The sequence below is a fragment of the Podarcis liolepis genome (assembly GCF_965112155.1).
Source record: "Podarcis liolepis genome assembly, chromosome: 7".
Taxonomy (NCBI): Eukaryota; Metazoa; Chordata; class Lepidosauria; order Squamata; family Lacertidae; genus Podarcis; species Podarcis liolepis.
The window spans coordinates 40,709,434-40,729,182 of NC_139561.1; the positions used below are offsets into that span (position 1 = coordinate 40,709,434).

The 19,749-nt window shown below is 43.5% G+C and overlaps 1 protein-coding gene across 12 annotated transcripts in view; it reads right to left on the reverse strand.

The window, feature by feature from the left end:
* Positions 1-19,749, reverse strand: part of FTO (FTO alpha-ketoglutarate dependent dioxygenase) — a 270,050-nt gene that overhangs the window by 196,668 nt on the left and 53,633 nt on the right. For 10 of the 12 annotated variants that reach the window (XR_014528545.1, XR_014528546.1, XM_083513712.1 and 7 more), the window contains exons 4-6: positions 16,497-16,640; positions 11,246-11,325; positions 6,811-6,954 (exon numbers count right to left, since the gene is read on the reverse strand). Coding sequence is in view for 10 of the 12 variants with exons in the window: in XM_083513712.1 (XP_083369838.1) it covers positions 6,811-6,954; positions 11,246-11,325; positions 16,497-16,640 (368 nt within the window). In the remaining 2 variants the exon portion in view is untranslated. The remainder of the gene's footprint in view (positions 1-6,810; positions 6,955-11,245; positions 11,326-16,496; positions 16,641-19,749) is intronic. The other 2 variants (XM_083513711.1, XM_083513717.1) reach the window with 1 other exon arrangement.

Genomic DNA, 19,749 nt, shown 5'->3' on the forward strand with positions numbered 1-19,749 from the left:
TGCAGGCTTGAAGGTTTTCCACAGGCATCTGGTCAGTCACTATGAGACTTGGTTGCTGGACTAGATGGGCCACAGGCATAATTCAGCAGGCTCTCCTTGTGTTCTTACAATCTGATTCAGTATAGCACAACTTTATGTTCCTGGAGTCAATCTGTACAATCAGACCTATATGACATGTCTGTAGCTGCACTTTACTATGGCAGACTGCACGGAGGAAATCTCAGAAGTGGGTGGGTAGGTGTGTATAACACAGACACACACACACACCAGAACAAGTAATATGCCAAGAAATAGGTTCCAGTGAGCTTTCTTTGTAGAAATTATTTAATATGGATTAATATTCACGTGAGATCACCCACCTGCAATCTGAAATGGTACAGCCCATTGACAGTTTTATCACATGAACCATCCTATCTTATAGCTTGCATTGTAAGAATGTCAAAATGTTGCTACGGTAGATCAGACCGAAAAGCTATCTACGTATGTGCAGGGGTTCAACCCAGCAACAGGTTCATCAGACAAGTGTGCTGATCATGTAGTTCAGCTCGTCATCTCCTAGCCTGCTTTCATGCAGTCAGTGATGTGCTGCAAAAGTAACTAAATCTAAACCGTGTGTCCTTTAATGGAGTCCCCCCACCCTTTCCTTTGTATGCTCCCTTCCAGTGGACTCCACCAACATTTGATGGTGCCTTTCAAAATGACATGAAGGAAAGACAGAAAAACCTTTCAGTATCTTGTGTTGCCACTACTGTAGTTAAGGAGCAACAATGCAACTTCAGAGAGCTCATTGGTTAATCTTCAAGCATAGTTCTTTTTTTCCTCCTTTTTCTTTTGTGATACCCAGATCCCACTCTCTTTTCTTCCCTCTCTCTTCCTCTTTTTAAAAAAATTCAGTTCTGGTCAATTGGAACTGTGTATTTATCTTTGTTATGGTAGTTTGTGTTTTATACACAGGCTTGAATCCCCTTTCAATCTTCACCTGAGACCACAAAGAATTTTGTTCTGTTTACCCTGACTGAAGCTATGATGGGCCAAACAAAGAGAAACCTGTGGATGGAGCAACATTGAACCCCCTCCCCCTCAAAGTCCAATGATTAAGTTCTCACCTGATAATATTCTCTTCTTTGCTGCTGCTTCCTCCCCCCCCCCCCATCCTTCACTGCTTCCTCCTCCCCCAGGCTAAACAGATCAGATACAAAAGTCTGAAAGTGATTTTAGTTGACAGTCGCTAAACGCCCGTTTGATGTGTGTAACTGCTTTCAATAGAAGCTGTTTAAACAAAAAAGGCTATAGATAAAATAAAATAAAAATTAAAGACAACCCTGTTGGTAAAACATATTGGTAGGATTAGTGGACACCGGTTAACAGAGGTACACCTTAGATGTTTTGAAAGAAAGGTTACACAAATAGTTTAACTTCTCTTAGTATACAGGCTTAATAACACATGTCCTTCCCTAACAGGAGTTCAGCTAAAGTTGAGTCATCCTTCCAGTATAAGCCATATATATGGGTCTATAGTGGGACTATAAAGAGGGATACTAGATAGATAGATGATAGAGATGATAGATAGATGATAGATAGATAGATAGATAGATAGATAGATAGATAGATAGATGATAGATAGATGATAGATAGATAGATAGATAGATAGATAGATAGATAGATAGATAGATGATAGATGATAGATGATAGATAGATCTGCAGTACCATTCTAGTAATTGGGCAAAAGACTCAATCAGCTGATCCCAACAGGCCCTATTAAGTTCCAGCTGCAAAGCTCTGAGCAACTTGTATTGCTAGAGAAGGTCTTGCCTGGCTAAGCTCATCTTCCTTGCCCCTGTACTGTTACAATTTGGAATGTCACCTCCTGACTGACTGTCCATGGCAGACCCATAAATGGGTGAATTGCCACAGCAAGAGTTGAAATGCAGGGCTTCCAATGTAGGGTGGAAGCGGGAAGAGGGGGAGAAGAGGACGGAAGCACAGCAAAGTGAAGGCAGCTTGCAGGCCTTCCCTGCCAATGCTTGATGTAGAATATTCACATATTTGCACCCAGATTCTGAACAAAGCTAAGTTGTTGGGTTGTTTTTTTAAAAAAAAGTTTGTTTGTTTGTGCCAGTTGTTCTTTCAACAGGAAATCATTCATACCAAAGCCAAATCAGGCCGCAGCAGTAAGCTGAATGGCACCACCCCAGAGTGCATTGTAAAAGCAGAACAACATAATGCTGCACACTTTTTTGTCTTGATCTCCCTCTGTTTGCAGCACTGATTTACCCCCAGCGTCACATCCAACTCTTCTCCGCTCGCCCTTTAAGCTATTATTAAAGGCACACTTTGAGAGTTACAGTCAATAAGGCACAGGGAAAAGGCCAGCGGACGCTGGCTGACATTTGGTGAGCCGGATGGGGGGTCCTCCGTTAATTATTTAAAAGCACTTGGCTTATGAAATGCCACCTAGGCAGGTGATCTATATTTTCTCTCTTCAACGCCAGCTGGCCACCGACTGCGCTGCCATTTCGGTGTAATGTGTGAAACACACACGTTAACCTTACCTTCGCTGTGTACATCGACACTCTTCTAAGCGGTGACCTAACAGTCTGCCAACACAACACCTTTGCAGTGGGCGTTAAGCTCAGGTAAGCCATAGGGACATAGGAAGCTGCCTTATACCTACTCAGACCATTGAGTCCATCTAGCTCTGTCTGCTTTACACTGACTGGCAGTGACTCTCCAGTGTTTTCCAAGACAGGGCTTTCTCCCAGTCCTACCTGGAGATGCCAGGGTTGGAACCAGAGACCTTCTGTATGCAAAGCAATATGCTCTGCCACTGAGCCACGGACCTCGCCCTAACAAACAGCCTTCACCTAGAAGCAATGCAAACTCCCTTTGTAGTAAGGAGTGTCCAATGCACTCTACAGCACTGACACTTGGTGCTGTTGGGAGAGGGAGAGGGGGAGGGGGAGAGAGAGATGACCATCACTATGATACTAGGAACTGAGTTCTACTCCCTAGCCAGCAAGCCCAGCTACCTTGAATCCAGCATTTTGGAATCACATTGCTCCAAACCCTAAAGGCCACAGGGTTGTATCCAATGTTAGTTCTACTCAGCGTAGAACCACCAAAATGAATTGGCATGACTAACGTAGGTCCATGGATTCCAATGGGCAGAACTTAACTGGATACAACCTATATTTTGCATTGAGCAGGGGTAACTGATGACTGCCCAGGCTGGATTGGGATCATGGGAGCTTGCACTCTGGAGGCCGCCATGTTGACTACCAACTTCATGGGCAATATTGTGGGAGGTAAATTGAGGGAAGGAGCTGCATGCAGAAAAGATATAATTGCAATTTACAATATTGAGATAGGAGTTCTGCTTGAATACTTTACCATGGTGCTTTTGCATTCCTGCAGACCTGCCCAACTGCTTGCAAACTTATTTTATTTTCCCTGTTTAATGCTATTTACTCATGAGTGATACCCACCCCCCATCTCTGTGCACCATTCTAGACACATCCCAGGAGCTGAATAAATCTCAAGCACTGGCCAGATCAACAGCTCAGCATTCATTCCGCAGTGCCAGATCATATATTTCAGGGTAAATTACTAGTGACCAAACAATCACCTGATTGCTTGAAGGGGTAATTTGATTCGTTCTGTAACAACTGTGTGTGCTGTTGCCTTTTTTATTATTGTAAAGATGGCTGTACCTCAGTAGAGTTGCCCCAAGTAGTTACTCCAATAAGCTTATCACACTCTTTGCCGACCTACGTAACACTAGCCAAGTGTTTCAGGCACAGTCTGTTAATTTTAAAACAGGAGAGCGAGACACATTTGTTAATCTGTGATGTTTTTATGATGCTCTCAATCTAGTGGTTCTGTGCCCTGTGCAGTCCAGTCAAGCTCCAATTAGAGTGCATTATTGGGTTCAAGTCAAAGGCCTGACAAGTATCAGGATCACAAGTGGAGCCAGATGAAATCCACAGATGGACGGGGACAATCTTTCAGGCTGTCAAGGGAAAAGATATGGAGTGGGGTCATTGCCATTCTGGACACAGCAATATAAAACTGAGAAGGGTAGGAATAGTTTTTTGTTTTTGTTTTTGTCCAATTTCTACTGCTTAGAGGGCTCTCATGGTTCAGAGAACCTTCCCCCCTTCACACACGGACAGCCCCTGCCTTGCAACCTGGCAGCAATAATCCAGAATCTTGCAGAGAAAAGTATTTATGCGGCAAACCCACCGTGGAAGAGTCCCCGCTGCAGTTCATGGACATTTTTCACCATCTCCATATAGATCAGGACTAGGGAACCTATAGCTCCCCAAATATTGTAGGAATCAAAGTCCTATTCTGAGCCAGCAAGGCCAATGGCCAGGGATGATCGGAATTGTACTCCAACATCTGATGGAGGGGAACAAGTTCCTCACTCCTGACTTAGGGGAAACCTGTTCTGCTTTGAACCAGAAAGTACAAATTTGACAGCGCTGATTGGCTGCCCTTTGTGTCACTCACAAAGCTGATTTCCCTCTTCTATGGAGCCCAGCTGTCTATTGCACTTCTTGGCTGGCCTTTGCATCAGCCACTAAGCCCTCTCCCCTCCTTCTCAGAGCAGTTTTTGCACCATAAAGCCCCCCCCCAAGAGTGTCTGGTCATAAGAGCGTAAGAAGAGCCTTCTGGATCAGGTAATGGTCCATTTAGTCCAGCATCCTGCTTTCCCAGTGGCCAACCAGATGCCTGTTGCAAGCCATCAAGCAATACTCCTATTGCAATTTCCTTTGTTCTCGCCAGAAAAGAATTCCTGCACTGAAGAAAGTTCTGGGGGACTGCTGAGCTATCTCTAGGACTTCATATGTAAAGCTGAGATTTTCTTCCAACATATGCCTCACAGATTAAGAACATACCAGTTGTATTAGGCCATGAACCTACCAAGCATTACTCTATAATTAGTATACAAAAGGCATGTGGTCCTTTTTCTCTTTCCTTTTTCTTTCTTTCCCTCCTCCTCCTCTTTTTTTGTTAAGGGAGAATCAAAGACCTGCATTAGCACCGCAGATGTCTAGGCTTCCCGTTTACAGTGGGATTCGACAAAGAAATGTGTCTCCGCAGCAATGTAAACCACAGATAAGTTGCCCACATGTGTGGCAGAGAGGAGAGACTTGTCGGGAGGAAGAGAGGGAGGGGGGAGCCTGCTGTTGTGCGGAATTAACCCACTTTCTGACTGGAAAGCTAATCTTGGGGGAATGGGCTGGGAGGGTGGGATCAAAAGCTCATGAACGGGCAATTCCAAACTCTCTTGCTTTATCATGGTGTGTAGAAATTGAGATCTACTGTTGGGGTGAGGATAGGGTAAAGGAGTTCAGCGTATAGGGAAGTACTACTGCCTGCCACCCAGTGTCTGAGAGGACCAGAAGTTGAGTATGGAGGGCAAAGCTGAAGGGGCCAGAGCCAAAGGGACTTATGGGAACAGCCCAGAGCCTTAGAAGAGCCCAATGGCCAGGCTAGTTGGGAGATGCCAATACACTGCTTAGAAATGCTTACCGCCAGGAATATGCTCCAAGCTACAACTCTAGCATCTCACCACAATACCCAAAGTTTCCACTTCTAGTCCTGCAACCTACCAGTCAGCACCTGCATGTTCTGGCTTACTGGGTGGTAGGCAGTCTCCATCAGGCAATTCCAGGAAAGCATCAAAATCAGGATGTTTGGTGTGTATTCCTGGTGTGCCACAACATCTGGCGCATAAGCTGCCTCCAGGTTGGTGGCTCACTGTGTTTGTGGGTCCAACACAAAGGGATTCATCAGGGGTGGGGAGAAAATAGATTCTGCTATTCCAGTAAACACTGGCCAAGTACTTGCTGGTTGTTGGGATTCTTGCAAAGAACACTGGAGTGGGCAGAACTTGGTCAGGTCCATCAGGGCATCTCTTCTCTTTGTAAACAAGAGAGAATACTCAGGATTTCAAAACACAGCTCAGGTTATGTCATAACTGCCAAGAGATCCTGAATGTGCATTCTTGCTTGCAAATAGTAAGGATTGTGTCATACTGAATCAGTTAGTTACCCCCATTAACTTCAATGGTTCTACTCTGAGTAGAACTAGTATAGTATATCACCCTAATACAGCAATTTCATTTTTCAAAAAGTAGATTGCACAAGTCATAATATATTTGAACCTTATCCTCATTACAAATTGAACTGAAATTCCCTTGTACACACCATGGGTTCTATATTCAATGTTAGTCCTATGCAGAGTAGACCCATTGCAAATAATGGACAAGACTATCTTAGGTCTATTACTTCCAAAAGGCCTCCAAGCTTAGCTGGATACAACCCAATGGAATCCACCCAAATCTTATAGTCAAGTGTTATGCACCACACCATGTGAAGCTACCTTATTCAGAGTCTTCTAAACCAGTGGTGCAAAACCTGTGGCCCTGAAGCCATTGTTGGACACCAGCACAAAACAGCTCCAGCAAGCATGGTCAATGGTACAAGATGATGGAATCTGAAGTCTGGTAATATCTGGAGGGTCACAGGTATCTGGCCCTTTCTCAAGACTACATAGTAAGCTTCCATATACCTGTTCAGGTCACTTGTCCATTTAACCCAGTGCTGTCTACTTTGAAATGGTGTAGCTTTCTAATCGTTCAGACCCAAGGTCTTTCCTTCCACCTGATACCTGATCCTTTTAACTGGAAACACCAGGACTGAACTGGGAACTTCTGCAAGCAAAGCAAGTGCTCTGCCTATATGAAATGCAAATTTCATATGCCCTGTGCAGCTTTTCTTTCAATGTAAACCTTCTTCTCACCTCATTATGGGTTTCTTCCACTTGCTTTATGTCATCGACATCCAGAGATTTCAAAGTCGGACAGCTCAAATGAGTATTGGTGCACAAGTTCTGAAGTGCAGCATTGCACTGGTCCAAAATATAAGGCAGGGTCCCTTGAGAGCACTGTTAGAATTCATAAATGCAGAAAGAAAATTTAGCCCCAAATGAAATCAAACAAGCAAAAAAGAGATTCCAAACCCAACTCCAGTCACTTAAGAGACTGGCACTATATTAAACTATAGGTATGCACCATTAGCATCAGTAGCTGCACTGATTTCAATTGCTGTTGTTATTATTACTACTACTATTTTGTAAGTCACTTGTTACCCAAAGGTATCCAAGTGACTTACAAGATATTTAAAGCATAAATATAAATACATTATACCATAAAGATATCAAAACAACTGTACAGTCACAGGAAGCTTTGGCAGCACACTAGTAACAAAACATTAGCTTAGTCGGTCAGAAAGCCCTTGAAAAAACAATGGTCTTTGCCTAGTGTCAAAAAGCTGTCAACAAAGGCACCACGTGGATATATTGCACAGATCAGGAGCCACAAATGAAAAGGCCCTACTATTGTCTTCACACTCCAAGCCTCAACTGTGAGGGAGAACCTGGAGAAGGGCTAAAGGTCCAGGTAGTAATAGTACTAGCACTAGTAGTACCTGATAATAATAATAATAATAATAATAATAATAATAATAATAATAATAATGTTTAAGAAGTCCTCTATGGCCCACTAACATCAGAATATGAGCTAAATAAAATGAGTATAATGTGATGCATTTAGCACTGGGATCTACCACTTCAGGCTCTTGTTGAGGTTTCTAACATACCCCCTGCAGACACAAAGCTGTCAGGGTAGACCTTCCTTACTGGCATGCAGGTTTTGTTCATATTCCCCACCCCCCACCCCCCCACACTGCATTTTGATCCCCTGCCTGCACTAGGTAACAGTATAGCCCAGCAACAACAAAAATGCTGCAACTGAAATTCAAGGTAAATAATCCATGCTGCTAGCCCAGTTCTAAGAACTGTTGCAACAACAAAGAAAAGCTTAAGATCAAAAACACGTAGCAACATCGTTGGCAGCTTGAAACATGAGAGAGAACCAATGTTGCCACAACACTGTGCTGGCATCGGAGACAGATATGCTTGCACAGGTAATTACGGGTAGAGAGTTGGATTGCCTCAGTGTTTATGACTGAAAGTGGGCAGCTTCTTTAACAATGATCTAAAACCCTCTCTCTCTACTTCTCGCTCTCTTTCTCTCGCTTTTTTTTTTTTAAAAAATGTTTTCATTTATTTTCTCCAAGGAGCTCAAGGTGGCGCATGTGGTTTCCCACCTTCTCATTTAATCCCCACAACCACCCTGTGAGGTGGGTTAGGCTGAGAGGTTAGGCAAGGTCGCCCAGTGATCAGGGGTTTGAACCCTGGTCTACCAGATCCTAGTCGGACACTCTAACTACTACACCACTCAGACTGATGTATGCAAAGGACTCTGAAGCCTCCTTACAATCACGAACGTAACAGCATAAGAAGAGCCTGCTGGATCAGGCGAATGGCCAGCCAGATGGCTGTGGGAAACCAGCGAGCAGAACATGAACACAAGAGCACTCTCCCCTTATGCAGTCTCCAGCAACTGGTATTCAGAAGCATTACTGCTTCCAATTGCGGAGGCAGAGCATAATCCTAATAGCTGAGGACACTCGCCTGCAAGGAAGCTCTTTAGCTCATTCTGCCAAGTGTGCTTAGAAACACCTTTCAGGCAAGACTTTTCTCTAAAAACCTGGAAAAAGGCTACAGGTCTCCAACCTGTTGCCCTCCAGATGTTCTGGACTACAGTTCCAATCATCCTTCACCATAGGCCATGGTGGCTGGAGGAATGATGGAAGTTGGAAGACCCAAACACCTGGGAAAGGGGATTGGGAAACCCAATTTGGGAAGAGTAGGGTAGGTAATACTGAGCTCAGTAAAAATAAAACTAGCTTTATCTCTCACTCTGTCTCTCTCTCTCTCTCAGAATAGGGCCCTATCTGCACTATATATTTAAAGTGGTATTATACCACTTTAAGCAATCATGCCTCCCCCCCCACCCCGAATCCTGGGAACTGTAGTTTGTTAAGGGTGCTGAGGGCTGTTAGGAGACTCCCTATTCTCCTCACCAAGCTACCATTCGTAGTGGATGAACAATCAATCTCTCTTCCCAGGGGCTCCGTACAGTGCAAAGGAGGCCTAAACCTACAACCCAGGGTTGGCTCAAACACTACGATGAGCTTCTTGGAGTAGCAGTGGGGCTACAAATACAACTACCATAATTGAAACATGGAATAAAGTAATCGATGGAAGATGGATCTATCAATGGTTTTGAGCTACAAGGGACTTACAAGGAGCTTATAAACACTGGGTAGGTAAGGGGCCAGGGCAGTCTCATAAGATTGTGTGGGAGGGTTGCTGTCTTCATGCACTGCTTGTGGTCTGGAGGCATCTGGGTGGCCATTGTGGGGGAAACAGGATGCTAGGTTAGCTCGAACTTTGTTCTGATCCAGCAGGGTTCTTCCCATGTTCTTTAATTAATATGCAAACTGGGGTGGGGACCTCAGGTACAAACATGCCTACGGAACCCAAGACTTTGAGGCGGTAGGGGGCTCCTTGCTTAATTCAGGGCCCAGAGGGCACCACCCGTATGCGGGAAACAAGCAGATGAAAAAAGCCACACTGCAGATGAAGAGAATACACATGTATGCATTTGGAACATCATCTGCCCCCATTCACAGGAAAACACTATTCTGGACTGAAAGAACAAACAAAACATGAAATAGACTTTTCTCTGTGGGGAGGGGGGGTGTTCTCACACAACGATGCGTCTACATCAGGATCTTTTTCAGTTAAATATTTATAAGTGCAGCTAAATCCCCAAGAACAGCCCTGAGAAAGGACCCCTTGGTGCTATGATTCTTTGTATTGAAAATTTCCATACTATATAATGTGAGGTTACAGAGGTTTATGAAAACAAAGCAGGGGCTTCTAAAGAGGAAGCTTCTTCTCCTTTTCTTTGTGTGTGTGTGGAAGTAAGTGTGCATTTTAATATCAGAATAACAGAGTGTGGGGAGCAGGGTCAGGGAGTTCATTCTTTACTGCAAAGGACAAATAACAAGCCTTTTAAGTGATGTTTAGAACCCTAGACTAATATGGATATATTACTATGATAATAATACATAATACTATTACACTAATATGTGTATATTAGATTGCTTATTTTAAGAGTCTTAGCTTGCACGGTTTCTGTAATTATGTTTTATGATGGCAGTACACAAGTCTGTGGGCTGAGTTCAACAAAATAAATGTGAGAGTGGAATGACTTCTGCTTGCGTGACCAGACTTTTGCCCCGCTTGCCCCGCACTTTCCCTGAATTTGCTCTGGAGGGGTGGGGGTGGAATGGATTTAAGGGGCATGTGGGGGAGATGAAAGGGGGAAGGTCTCATTGCAGAAGTCATTCTGCTCGCTCAGAGCATTACTTTGAATACAATCCTGTATCCTACTTTTTCTGTACTGCTTCATCAGGGTGGGCAGAATAAGTCCCACCACAGTCTCAATGTGCTAATAGCCCTGCACAGGTAAGAGGGTGTTCATGCACGTTTCACTGGAAATCAACCAACCAACCTGAGTTAACAACAAGAGTGTTCATCTGAGGAACAATCATATCAATGAGTTGTAGATTTTTCTGTTTTGCTTTATGCTGGTTTTAATGTATGTGTGATTTATTTATTGTTGTAAGTCGCTTTTGAGGTATTTTGATTTTTTAAAAAGCAACTACTAAGTTTAGTAGATATAATTTATTTATTTCAATATGTAATGGCAATGAAAACAAATTCACAGTAAACTCAGAGATGCATGGTTAGACCTAATAGCCACTTCCACCCATTCCCACCCAGCTAATCCCTCTTACTCCCCACCCCTCTCCCCTCTCCCAATTGGCAAAATTCCCACCCCCTACCCAACTGCTCCCTTGAAATCCCCTTTCCCACTTATCATAACAAGGCAATCTCATCCCCCTTCCTTGCCAAACACAAACCTCAAGCATGGTTCATTGTGAAAGACACCGCTTTCTCGCTGCTATTTTTGTTGGAACATAAATGGCCATTGGGGTCCTACAAGACTTCAGAATAGAATGAAATGGTTTTTTAAAAACCACTCCACCTGCACCACATCATTGCACCAATCCTGAATGCCCCCCTTGGCCTACAATTGTGACTTAAAGGTGTTGTTTTTTTTTAAAAAAAATGTATGCAATGCAAGCTACCCATTTAAAGTAGAATGTAGTTGGGCCCTCAGAGAAGAGCATCCAAGATCAGAGAAGGAAACCATTATTGTTCCAGGAAAAAACAAACCCCCAAATTCTCTGTTACTCACCTCTGCCACCCTATGAGTAGAACTGAATCTAGGCGGCAAGCCAGCCAGGACACAATGTTGGTGGGTCATGTTGAGATCATCTGTGAATGGAAAATAAGAGTTAGAGTCAACTGTGGAGATGGGTACATGATATAGCTGCGGCAGAGGAAAGCAAGGTAATGTAGGATCAATGCAGATGTTGCTGGACTACAACTGACTGTGCTATCTGGGGCTGACTGGAGTTGGGAGTCCAAAAGATTTGGAGGTCACCAGGTTGGCCGTGTGCCCATCTTGAGGGTCTAGAGATGCATATCTTCCCTTCACTCATTGAACATGTTCCCCACATGCTTTTATGATATCTAAATCAAGCCTTCGTGTTCAGAGGTAGTGTAACTCTCTGAGTACCAGTTATCTGGAAGTTGGACAAGCATGAGAGGGCTACTGCCTTTATGCCCTGCAGCTTCTCAAAGACATTTGGGCATCTACTGATGATGCAGGATGCTGGTCTAGAGGGAGCCTTGCTCTCATTTAGCAGAACTTCCTCTTGTTTGGTTTTAGTGCAGGAAAAAAGCAAACAGCCACTGTAAAGAGTAGACCCATCTGTAGTGTACATTTAAAGCAGTATCACAACACCTTAAACAGACGTGGCTTCCCAAAGAATCCTGTGAACTGCAGCTTGTTAAGGGTGCAGAGAGTTGTTAAAGGACCCGCTATTGCCCTCACAATTATCTGAGGTACAATTCTCAGAGTGGTTCAGCAGTCGGGAAGCTGTAGCTCTGTAAAAGGAATAGGGAAGTCTCCTAACACCTTGCAGCACTCTTAAGCTACAGTTCCCGGGATTTTTGTGTGGGAAGCTAAGAGTTTACAGTGGTATAGTACTGTTTTAAGTGTATTGTGAAGATGGGGCCTATGGCTCAGTCCTAATAAAGAATCATTTTGTAACCACCAGAAAAAGTATGCATAATGCATTTTTTTTTGGGGGGGGGAGAGGTGGGGCTGGAGAACCTTACATAATTAATTAGCAGACAACTGAACAAGATGTAGCAGATTTACCAAACTCATATGATCAAAGTTTAGCAACAACAAATAACTTTCAGGAGTTCATGGCCTTAGCAAATAGAGATACACAAAGTATGCAGATCAAATGCAGGGGTCAAGTTTCAGAGGCAAATTAACTGGATGGAAATATGAATGAGGCTCACAGTGCATATGGAAGGGTTTTGCTTTTTCATTTTTTCCATTTAATGCTGCAAATCTCCAACCACAGCCCATTCAGCCAAGTCTATGCTCCCAACTTCTAGTTAATGAAAATAATTTTTTTGATGCTCCTTGAAATATATAATTTGCTCGGTCCCCTTCCCCCACGAACTCCTCTCTCCCTTCCCCCGCCAGAAAAAGAGGCCACTGAATACATCCTCATGCCGTGTTTAAACCCCATAACCTTCAAGCAACATTTGATCTATAGGAAACAGCTGTGGAGAAGCAAGTCTTCCCTCTTTGAACAAGCCCGAAGTATATTTTGCTCCAGTGTGTTTTGAAGTCACGGTAGGCAAAAATTAGTGACAATTGTAAATCTGCTTGAAAAATCTGGTCATGTCTACCTCTTAAAGATTAGGGGTGGGGGAGACTGCAAAGACCATGACAACCTCAGTTAAGCATGCTGTGGGGCACAGCAGATGGGGCCGCCCCAGTTGCCTGCCACGTGCTATGGATTTACTGCATGCCCTCCCCCCATAACGTTTTGTATCAGACACCCCTTTGATGGAGTCCTGGAGGCGGCAAAGTTCAGCCCAAACTCCCTCTACAAGTGTGTGTGTGTGTGTGTGTGTTGAGCTAAACTGTTTCTCTTTCACATAGGACATGAAGATCAGATTTCACTTATCGTAAAAAGCTTCTGTCTGGGAAAGGAGAACACCATTTCCAGATAACCCATCAAAGTCTATTTTTGATATTAAGAGGAAAAGGTGATGATCAATTTTCAACGCAAACTGCACAGTTCAAGGTGCAGTTCACCTGAATATTCACCTGAAAAGAGAGGTGGGGGGGGGGATGGAGACAAGAGCTTAAGAAGCAGGTGTTGAACTAACCTTTAAAATTTCAACTTTAACACCTTCCCCCTCAAAGCACAACAAAGAGTCTTATTATATTCTCCAGCACCAGAGCTGAGAAAGACCTCAGGAATTCTTTTGGAGGGGGGGGGAAAGAGAGCAATAAAATACTAAAAATGCACTCACTCTTTCCAGTTCTTTGAAAGAAGTGGGGGTTTCTGCTTGCCCATTTAGCTTGTCTTAATACATCATTTATGGCATCTACGATGCAGAAATATTTGAGGAAATAATACTGCTTCCAGAATTAGCAGAGGCTCTAGCAGTGAAGTAGGCACATCCTGAGTTCATGAATTAGGCCAATTAGTGCAATTTCTGTTGCTGAGGGGTGATGTGGAAACATGCCTTTTGCCTTCCAGTTTTGTTTATGTGGGGAGTACGCTGTGGAAGATGGACCCCATTACCTATTTAAAAACTCTGCTTCTTGGGAGGGAATACTTGCTGGAGGTTTCACCATCAGTTTGCCATGTCACAGTCTCCTTGGTCAGATTTTCAAATAATGATTTGTTTACTGGTAAATATCAAAATATCATTGTCAGCACAGGGGCTGCCCTCCCACTAGCTATAGCCAAAGATTTCTGGGTGCTTTCTGTGAAGATTGGATGGGTGCAGGGATCATTCACGTATTTTCCAAGTTTCATTAATGATGATATTCCTTTTATGTCTTACACCTATTTTTCGTTTACAGTCTGGAACCAGACTGGTCACAGTCCACAGTGTAAATATACCAAAAGTTTATTTACGCTGTGGACCATGGTCAATACACAGAACACAGGGAAGCTGCCTTATGCAGAGTCAGATTATTGGTTCATCTAGCTCAGTATTGTCTTCACTGACACGCAGCAACTCTCCAGCATTTCAAACAGGGATTCTTTCCTGGCCCAGCCTGGAGATGCCAAGGATTGAACCTCAGGTGTTTGGCATGCAAAGCAGCACTGACCGTTTCCAAATACAAGGAGAAGAAAACCCTTATTTAATTCTCAGCAGCAGCAGCAATGTTAGCTGCCCCTTCATTAATTGCGTTTTTAACCTGCCTTTCTCTCAGAGAGCTCAGGGCACCCGATACGTTTCCCTCCCTTCTAGCTTTGCAACAATCCTATGAGGTGGAATCCTATGAGGTGGAGGAAGTACTGGTTCAGAGTATTATGGCTAAGTGGGGATTTGAAGCTGGGTCTCAGCAGCTGTAGTCTGACACTCTAACTGCTATACCACACTGTGTGTTTTTTGGCCCTCCAGATGCTGCTGGATTACAAACCCCATAATCTCTGACCATTGGCCATGGTGGCTGGGGACAATGTCCAACAATATCTGGAGGGCCACAGGTTCTCCATCACTGCTCTAGGGTGAGCAGTAGTAGGACTTTGAAAGTAGAAGATGGCTAGGTTGTTTGTTCACCCAAAGAATCCTACGGGAGAAAAGCATTTATTTGTTTACTTCCAGTGTAGATACAGAAACCATAAAGTACAATGTACAGTGATAACATTGCTGAATCATAAAAAAAAGATTCAAACTCAAGAACTTAAAACTCCTAACTAAATAACAGACTCTAGCCCCACACCAGGATGCCCCAAAAGCCCAGTTGAGTAGGTAGGTGCCTCTTAAATTGACAACTCCACTGTGCGGATGACTGACACACCATCGGAGAAAAGGCGTTCCCCAAATGGGGCGCTACCACAGGGATGACCCTATCCTGCATCAACAAGTAGCACCAATCAGTGTGGCAACAAGAAGGGTTGAACTGCTGTGAAGCTTTCAAGGGGCAGGTCAGCACATTAAAGCTAAAGAGGCTGAATTCCAGAACACAGCTGAGCACTCTCCAGCTCAACTGTATTCTGGATTTCAGCCCCTGTACTTTACAAAACTGTTTTCATGAGCCTAAGGTAGATGCATCCTTCAGCCTTACAGGAGGTTAACTTGGGTATACCAGATTGTAAGCTAGGGGAACAGAGGAAGCTCAAGGCCCATATAGGTAGACTGAGCATTCATATATTTAAGGTTTTTTCTAGCAACAATATAGTAGCTACTTTCAGAAGCTTTTGGGTTTTTTTTAAGGTAGAGCAACGTTGAACCCCCCCCCCCCAAAACCCCACCTTTGTCAAATATTACAAAAAAGATTGCAAGTGATTTACAAATACAGAAAGGAACTTGTAACCCCCACCCTATAAATATCCAAACCAGTTGGTCCCTATAAAGTACTGGTCAGAATAAGTAATTTATACACTTGGACTGGCAGAGAATTTAATATGTCTCCACATAAACATGATCAGGATGTTGTTACGGTGTTAAAATAAAATAATATTTTTAAGCTGTTCTTTATATTGCATTTCCAACACGGCATGAGATGTAGTATATAAAGTTAAGTATGTATCAGGGGAAATGAGCCAAGCTCACACCGACTCAAGGTTTGGTTTGGTTTGATGTGACTGGAGAGAATTTAAGAAGCACAGAATTCCACTACACGCATGGGTCTATTCTTGCTAGTACAATCAACATTGAGGCAGGAGAGTGAATTAAGTTAGGTGTGGGGAACCTGTGGAACTCCAAATGTTGCCAGACTACAACTCCCATCCCTGAGCACCAGCAATGCTGGCTGGTGCTGATGGGAGTTGGAGTTCAACATCCAGAGAAACACAGGTCTCCCACCCTGATTTAAGGGGTTACTCTGTTCAGCAATCACACGAGGGGGAGAGCAGAGCCATGCTTCCTGGCCCTGGCCCCACTTCCTCACTGATTCTATCTGTGCAGTGAAGTGCAAGAGCCACACCACACTAGCTCTCATGCATTTACATAAAAGCATTGTTTGTACATACCCCCCCATGTAATTCAACAAGTATCCTCCTGCATCTTGCACATTAAAATATTTTTCTTTTGATATTGTTTCTTTTGGTCATGCAAATAACAACAACAACAACAACAACAACAACAACAACAATGGACTGTGTATATTTTTCTTCTTCCCGATCTCCAGATGTGAAGGCTTACAGTCTACCCCTTCACCTCCTATAGTAGTGCTTTTCCTCTTGTTTTTTCCCCTCCTGCACATGTTTTCCCTTCCTCTCTTTTTTTAAACTGACTATTGCTCTCCTTGTTTTTCTGCCACTACCAAGGAGGAGTGAGAAAGTGGAAAAGAAATAGAAATGGGTACCATGTTTGCTTTTAGATACTACCTAGCATAAAGTAGCAGTCTCCTGGGTAAAGGGGTACAGCCAACCCGGGGTTCTTTATGTCCCAAGCAACTTTCAAGCCAACATGCCAGACAGCTGGGTCTCTGCCACTTGGAGCCTTCTCCTCAAGAATATCAGCGGCAGGTTCTGAAAAGGAAAAACAAAGCAAATAATTTAACAGACCTGGAAACAATCTCCTTTTTTGTTAGGGAAGAAAATCTCTGTTCCCCATCAACACGGTCATTCATGAGAGATCAGAATGGCAAGAAGGTGAAGAACGATTTGACTTCTAAGCTTCTAACAGTCTTTCACAATGCAATATTCCATGGGCTGCTTTGGTGCCTGCTGTAATGGTGCATCATCAAAAAACAAAGGAAAGTGGTTTTCCTTCAAAATTATTGCTTTTAGCTACATGCATTTTAAATAGATAAATCAATATGGTTAGTCAACAAGAAAATCCTGAAACAAAACAACATCTTTGTTGCTATCATTGGATTGGAAAGGGACTTAGCAAATGATCTCTGCAAAGCCATGTGGGGAAGGGTCCTAGCTCAGTGGTAGAGCACATGCTTTGCATACAGAAAATCCCAAATACAATCTCCAGGTAGGACCAGAAAAAGTTTCCAGTGTGACATCCTGGAGAGCCACTAGTCAGTCTATGTAGACAATGCTGGACTAGACTCGGTATAAGGCAACTTTCTATGTTCTACAAGACATCAAGAAAAACCAACAGCCTTGCCACAAACTCTATAAAACATCAAAATTGGATAAATGTGTCAATTTGTTTGTCCATACAAACAGGTGTCAAGTGCAAGTTTTTCTGCAAGTTTTTATCCTGATCAATTTTCAATTTCTACCCTCCCCCCCCAAAAAAAAAACTTTAGGGTGGGAGAACAGATTTATAACTTTCATTATTTCACACACCAACCTGTGGACCAACACTGACCTCCTGGCTTCTCAATATTCAAGCCATCCATCACGTGAGGCTGCAGCAATGTTTATTTAGACTAGGGCTTTACTAGTCAGTCATAAAATATGAAAATGATTTCCCAGTTGATTTGGTACCAAAACACACTCATCTTTCCCCACCCCCCTTCTTTTAAGTATGCATGTGGGCCTAATTCCCATAGTTGTTCCTTCCTTCCGGGGACTCTTGATTGTGACATCAATAAAATAAGCAATGGTGGCAAACAGCTTAAAAAGCAACACTGCCAGAATCAATAATAACTTGCTTTCAAGGGCCTTCAATATTTTTTGCCTCCTTTTGGGAAGAACTCTTAACAATATTAGAACAGGGGACACTTTCTGAAAACGGCAGGTAAGAGCTTTCAGTGCAATCTGACCCAGATAGTGGAAGAAAGAGGTAATTTTTGGAGGGTTAATTTTGTCTGTTAGGTTGCTTTCCCTTCATTTGTGCTGTTCACAATATGGCCTCAATAAAATATGGAACTACAATCAGAGGCAGCAATTTCAATCAATGCTTCCTGGGGTGCCCTCATAAATCCAGCACCTTTGGAATGCACTCGTTAAAGCATCTCTCTCCTCTGCAGTTTGATCATTTTCTCCCCTTTTATTGCTTAAGTGTAGAGTTCAAATATAGCCCTCGCGCTGCCATTCCCGTTCCTCTCAACTAACGTGACTTATAATTATCACCACCAATTGAAGCGGATTACTCCCACTGTGCTATTTTGGAAACAATAGAAGAGCAAGCTGCTACTTGTTTTCAAAACGTCAGTTGCTCCAAAGTGACATAAACTTTGGCTGCAGCCTGGTAGCGGAGACGATGGTCTGCATGCAAAAGTTCCCATGTTCCATCACCAGTATCTCCAGATTGGGCTAGGTACTGGATTTGCTTATCTGTGTGTCACCTTGCTCCCAGTCGTGGAACGCAAGACGGTTTACATGGAGTTTCCAGGAAATTTCCCCATTCCAGCACTGAGATGCATGCAACAGTACATGTACGCCCCTCCAGTAGTGTGCATTCATGATGGTTTGTGCTCAGGATGCTATCGGAGGAGTTACACGCAATCTCCACTTTCAGTACTGTTGGCGTCTGCCAAAATTTTGTGGCGGACAAACTGATTTGTTTCCAGTTGGTGCATGTCCCATTACATTCTGCCAAAATCCTGTAACTTTTCACACTACAAATGGACGATGGTAATGGTATTTCTCCCACTTCTGTTGCGCGGAATTGAAAGAATGCCCCCTGTCAACAGCAAAAATGCAGTAATATTGGAGAACGACTTATAAAGTGGAATGATGGATGGATGGTCCAGTATAAATCCACCACTAGGACTGCGTCAATGAAATGCTGCAGAACACACCTGCAAAAAGTTACTAGACCCCCCCCCCGACTTTCTAGTTTATCATAGTGCACCTACCACTTGACTTTGCTCCTCCCCTGCAGCAAGTGGGATAAACAAATCAGGATAAACGAAACAACCCCTTGTGTTATGTGCAAACCAGGGATCTAGTTTCTTACACCCTAAGAAGCCATGATCAGCAAACCAACAACAAACCATAGCTTCAGGTTGGCTAGTAATCATGGTTTGTTAGGCCATAGAGCAGGCTTCCTCAACCTCGGCCCTCCAGATGTTTTGAGACTACAATTCCCATTATCCCTGACCACTGGTCCTGCTAGCTAGGGATCATGGGAGTTGTAGGCCAAAAACATCTGGAGGGCCAAGTTTGAGGAAGCCTGCCATAGAGGATCTGTTTTACATGCAGAAGGTCCCTGGTTGAAAGCTGGGAAAGACTGAAAGAGCTGCTGTGAACACAGACCAATGGTCTGACTCAGGCAGCTTCCTATGTTCCTCAGTGGCAATGAAGCACAGTCCCCGGTACATTATGCCAAGCATTCCTAACTTGTTCACCCCACTCCCATCAGGGGAGGAGCAAAGGAGTGACTGGAGAGTATGTTTGACTAGTGCTCATGATGCTATTGGGGAGGTCACAAGCAATCTCGCTTTCAATACTGTGCGCATGCAAATTTTGGAGTGGTGACACTACTTCATCTCCAACCTATGCATATCCTGAATATCACAAATCTTCTTTGTTGCACTACAGGCCCGCCAAAGAGCAAGTATGTGATAGTATTGGGGAAGCATTTCAAAACAAACTAAAACAGTATAAATTGACCATTTGCACTATTATTGTGCCAAGAACTTGTTGTAAAATAAACTCACAATAAAAGATAAGTCTGAAGGGGGTTCTACATTGCCCCTGTGCTCTCTTCCAGAAGTGTCAACAACGGTTT